Here is a 5,522-nt window from a genome sequence, read left to right as displayed (position 1 = left end):
CGCAGACGGCAAAGTATGTTTGCCGTCAGTTGTTCTTTGCCGTCAACAACTGTCGGCAAAATTTGACTTTGCCGTCTGTCCCGACAAAATGCTGACGGCAAAGTGCAGTACCGACGACAAATTATCTGATTCCCGTAGTGACGGAGAGCATCATAGGACAACACCAATAATAAAACATGCAGCTCAAACCAATCACGATCATCAATTAACCCATAGGACAAAACGAATCTAGTCAAACATCATAGGATAGCCATACATCATTGGAAATAATATATAGCGTTGAGCACCATGTTTAAGTAGAGATTACAGCGGGTAGAAGAGGGGTACACCGCTGCATAGAGGGGGGAAGAGTTGGTGATGACGGTGGTGCAGTTGTTGGTGTAGATTGCAGTGACGATGATGGCCCCGGCGGCACTCCGGCGCCACCGAAAGCGAGGGGGAGAGAGCCCCCTCCTTCTTCTTCTTCCTTGACCTTCTCCCTAGATGGGAGGAGGGTTTCCCCTCTGGTCCATGGTCTCCATGGCGTGGGAGGGGCGAGAGCCCCTCCGAGATTGGATCTGTATCTCTGTCTCTCTCTGTTTCTGCGCTCCCAGATCTGGCCTTTCACCGTTTCTTATATTCCCGGAGATCCGTAGCTCCGATTGAATTGAAATTTGAATACAATTTTTATCCGGATATTAGCTTTCTTGCGGCGAAAGAAGGGCTCCAACTGCCTTACGGGGTGTCCACGAGGGTCAGGGGCGCCCCCCTGCCTAGTGGCCCCCTCGGGCATGGTCTCGCGTTGATCCACTTTCCAAAATTCACATATATTCCAAAAAAAATCTCCATCAGTTTTTATCCCATTTGGACTCTGTTTGATATCGATTTTCTGCGAAACAAAAAATATGCAACAAACAGGAACTGGCACTGAGCACTGTATCAATATGTTAGTCCCAAAAATAGTATAAAAATTTGTCAACAGTATATGAAAGTTATATAATATTGGCATGAAACAATCAAAAATTATAGATACGATGAAGACGTATCAAGACGTAGATAAAACTATCATCCCAAAGCATGAGAATACCACCACGAGCCCTATTAGCCACCATTGCGTGGAAGTACGAAGGCAGTTGAGTTTGCCAAGACCACACACTAAATCAAACGTGCGCCCTGGCTGGCCGGGGTTGGGCCGATCGAGTTGATCTGGGCCAGCCAGATGAGATCGAGAAGGACAGCTTGACAAAAAGAAGAGATGAAGAGATCAATTGTTCCAGCGATCCGTGGGAAAAAATACGAGATCTATCTAGACATGGAGATATTGATCATTCCCCGCTGTCCGTTTGGCTATGATCCGTTCGGTGGGAAAAAAAACTTCAATCAAGGCTTGACGAAAGAGGACCGATCACGGGATCAGGGGACGCTGCCGGTTTTTTAGATATATAAGTAGCTAGGAGAGATTTCGAAAATAAATATTATGTTAATTAACTACTCTCTCCGTCTTTGACTAGTATTGCCGGACGAGGGAGTATTTTCTAATTAATTGTGATTATTTAAATACTTAATTAGTAGAAACGGTGATTATTATTTTTAGAATCAACAATAGGGGAGTGGTGATGAGTTTGAGCACGAAGGGAATAAGGATCATATAAAAAAATAATTCCAATTAGGTGCGAACTGGGCCGTCCAAGTAGAGAAGAAGGGAGGGAGAGGGAACACAACCCAAAAATCCCCGACCTGTCCGCCCGTCCGAGGAAGACGAACCCCCCAAATCGCCAACCTCGATCCATCGATCGGCCAAACCCTAACCCCGACCACCCAAACCCCCAATCCCGGCCGGCGACGATGGCCGCCGGCAACTTCCGCTTCCCCGACTTCGCCCTCCTCGACCCGATCACCTGCATCCGCGACCTCCGCAACGCAACCACCGCGTGGGCCTTGACCACGGCGGGCCTCACCATTCAGGTCTCCTTGGCGGCGGCCGCCCCGCCGCGCCTCTCCCACTTCTGCGTCTGGTGCCCCGGCCGCGACAAGACCACCTTCGCTTACGTGCCCGATGTCTTCTGCTCCGCGGGGGACCACGCCCTCATCCGGGTCGGCTTCACCACCGGCGACTCGACGGATCACTACATCGTCTACCGGGCCAGGGGGCCCGACGGCCGGCCGTCGCTTGACCTGCTCCCGGACTTCGATGATTATTCCGACGCAGAGAGTCTGCTGCTGCCCTACGGTTTCGTCTCCCACCGCAAGCACTTGGTCATAGCGGCCCTGAGCGACGGACCGACGGAGTGGCAGTACTATCTCCACACCCTCAGCTGCGAGCCGCACTCCACGTGGTCCAAGAAGCTGCTGCGGGTGGAGTTCCCCCGTGGAGCAGCCAGGAAATCGGCTATGAACGATCCCTTAAAGGTGATTGCACTTGGAGGTGGGCTGCTAGGTTGGGTCAATCTCAGGGAGGGCATCCTGATCTGCGACGTGCTCGATCCCGGGGTGGCGGCGTTGCACTTCGTCCCGATGCCCAAGCTGCTGCCCAGCAACAATCAACTCTACGACAATGAATCTCGCGCGAGGGCGATTCGCGACGTCACCTTCAGCCGTGGCTACATCAGGTGCGTCGAGTTTGAGGAGCTGGTAGAATGCAGAGCCACAACTGTGCCGGCTGTTCCTGATCCCTGGGACATGGATGAGCTCCAAGACTCGGAATCGGCCGATGATCCGCCCCAGGAGGAGGAGGAAGATGTTGTCGTTGGTTGGAGGCTCATCACATGGTATAGGGCATTGACTTGGAACTGTTGGCGCAAGGGGTACACGGTTCATTCCGACGAGCTCGGCATTGTCTCCTTGCCTCAGATTATTGGAGGTGCTGGTGCCTGTGCTCTAAAAGTGCCACTCAAGGACCTGAAAGCAGCTGCTCCTACTCTCCGTGGCGACGGCGATGTTGTTTACCTCGCGTGCGAACTGCACGAGCAGAACCAAAGAACATGGATTGTTGCTGTTGACACTAGGAGGAAGTTGGTGGGAGAGCTTTGTTCTGTAGAGGAAGTCTATCTTTACGATCCGAGCTACATTCCATATGTGCTTACCGAATATTATCTAGATGATAGATCAGGTATATATTATACTATCACTGCTATCATATCTAGTGAGTTGCAAGTGCTAATGAATCTAGTCTAATGGTTTTCTGCTCTTTGTGTACTAGGTGGAGCTCAGGCACATACGCTAAATGCTTGTCATCCCACCCCACAAAACTTAGATGGGTCCCAGAAGAAGCGGCAGCGGCTTTCATAAACAGAATAATCTGAAGCCTGAAGTGATGATAATACAAGTCATGCATGGACTTTTGAGGATCAGTGACGCCGCTTGTTCTGCTGTGTCCTCCGTTGAAACTTGAAACATGTATATACCCAAGCTGAAAACAACAAGGCTACACCAACTGAACTTTACTTAGGGCTGTAGCTTGGGAACATCTGGTCCGTCTCTTGTGAAGCAGTTATCCAAGCTAAAGCAGATAGATTTGTGCCCAACAACAACAATGCAAACTCAAGAATGTGTGTTGTTCTCTGTCTGCTACTAGTGCCCCGTGTAGGTATGTTGTTCATATGATGTTTAGGCAGCTGATCCTTGCACCGCGTTGTAACTATGTACTTTGTTTTTTGTGTTTGTTACCTTGGCAGGATGTATTTGCCCCTCGGGCTGTTTAGGTTTTTGATCCGGTTCCCCACATAAAGTAGATCAATCGTTTTCTATCTGATTTCCCATATAAATGAATCAATCTCTTTTTGAATTGAGATCAATATACAGGTGGGAATTCCTCCCGGGTGACTGAATAAAAAATAAGGACTCCAGCAGACCTGGCGATAAATAGGCCATAAAACAACAAAGACAATGCAAAATGACAAAAACCGCCAAGCAAGGTACTTCCTCCGTCCGAAAATACTTGTCATTGAAATAGATGTATCTAGATGTATTTTAGTTCTAGATACATCAATTTTCATCCATTTTGATGACAAGTATTTTCGAACGGAGGGAGTATGAGGCAGTCCAAACATGACACTTTTGCAAAATGTTCATGTGGCGTGTTTAAACTATCTCAAAGGTTCCATTATTTTCATGTGAGTAAGTTGCTCCATCTTTTTCTTCAAGCTATAGTTGTAAACCATAGATAGATTAAAAGCACACCGGAGACATATCTATCGTGTGTGTCTTAATAACCAAACTAATATGAATGCATCTCGTAGAGCCATAAACGTACCTTGATAGTAAAAGCACCCAGGGAAGAGCATTTTTTTGGCAATTCTTTTATACTAGTACATGGTACATGCCATGCACGTGTGATTTAGGGATTATTAGTGGAGACAATGGGAACACCAGGTACATATTTGTAAAATGAATTTATAAGAGAAGGTAATAGCTATTTAATTACAACACATATTAAGCTTTCACTTTATTTGTGTTTGTAATCCGATGACCAGTCGGACCAATCAATTGAACAAAGAAGCTAATGAATAGTAGTATTAAGCATATAATTATTTGTACTAAATAAAATCCCTCAGTTAACATTTTGCACGTACTCTCAATTGCGGTGGCAGTCTGTCATGAAGGATGTGCACACCGCGAATCCCTCCACTGTGGCCGTTCAATCACTCCATCTAACAGTCTATATGTGGCCGAGAAAAGTATATTTTTCGTCCCTCAATTCTGGACGAAGTCTAGATTTAGTCCCTTAACTATGAAACCAGACAACTTGCACCTTCAACTCTAAAAACCAGACAAGCTAAGTCCCTCTCCCGATTGCAAGTGGTTTTCCGATGACGTGGCTTGGTTTTGACCGGGTCGACGTCCATGTGGCAATCCTGGTGGATCTTCTTCCTTCTCTTTCCTCAACTGGGCATTTCGCCGAGCAGTTGCCGTGCATCAAGCAGCAGGAGCAGGATGTGGGCGTGGAAGCCTCCGGCACGGTGGCTCTGGTCCTGGCGACCTCTGTAAGGCCGCTACGCAAGGTCGGCGTCTCTCTGGCGCGGGAGCTCATGGCGGTGGCCGACGACGCGCTCCAGCCGACAGCCGTGGCCGAGCGGATTGCGGCGCCGCCGCGGCTAGCTGAGTGGCAGCGACAGAAGAGCTCGAGGGCGGCACGGTGTCCGACATGACGGTGTCCTTATGTACGAGCTCCTCTAACAAGGCAGACTCCGCGCCTGGCCCGCTCCCATGGTGACTGTCGGCGCACCTTGGCCCCGATGGCCACGCGTGCACCGCTCGAGCTGCCGCACCGTTGTCGTCTGCCCCGTGCTGCTGCAAAGCTGCTCTTCGACACCCCATCTGCGCCTTGGCAGGCTCACCGTGACGAGACATCCTTGGCCCTGCTGGCCGTCGCCACCGCGTACGTGCCTTCCAAGCTCGTCGTGCCGAACCGTCCTCGGCACTACAGGCCGCCCCGAAGGCCGGGTGATCCTGATGGGTGATAACCCGGAGAGCAGCATGGCCCATGCGAGCGGCATGCACAACACATGTTCGATATTTTGCCTCACTGGAGTTAACATGAGTGC

The 5,522-nt window shown here is 49.6% G+C and overlaps 1 protein-coding gene across 1 annotated transcript; it reads left to right on the top strand.

Annotated features, from left to right (window-relative positions):
* The first annotated feature begins 1,824 nt into the window (after positions 1-1,824).
* Positions 1,825-3,553, top strand: LOC119310545. The gene is made up of 2 exons (XM_037586259.1): positions 1,825-3,088; positions 3,179-3,553. Exons 1-2 carry the CDS (start codon positions 1,825-1,827, stop codon positions 3,265-3,267), a joined length of 1,353 nt encoding a protein of 450 aa, XP_037442156.1. The 3' UTR covers positions 3,268-3,553.
* Positions 3,554-5,522: the final 1,969 nt, after the last annotated feature.

Source organism: Triticum dicoccoides, chromosome 5B (assembly GCF_002162155.2).
Source record: "Triticum dicoccoides isolate Atlit2015 ecotype Zavitan chromosome 5B, WEW_v2.0, whole genome shotgun sequence".
In the NCBI taxonomy this organism is placed as follows: domain Eukaryota; kingdom Viridiplantae; phylum Streptophyta; class Magnoliopsida; order Poales; family Poaceae; genus Triticum; species Triticum dicoccoides.
The sequence above is the reverse complement of the archived record's forward strand: the minus strand, read 5'-3'. Positions and strand labels throughout refer to the sequence as shown.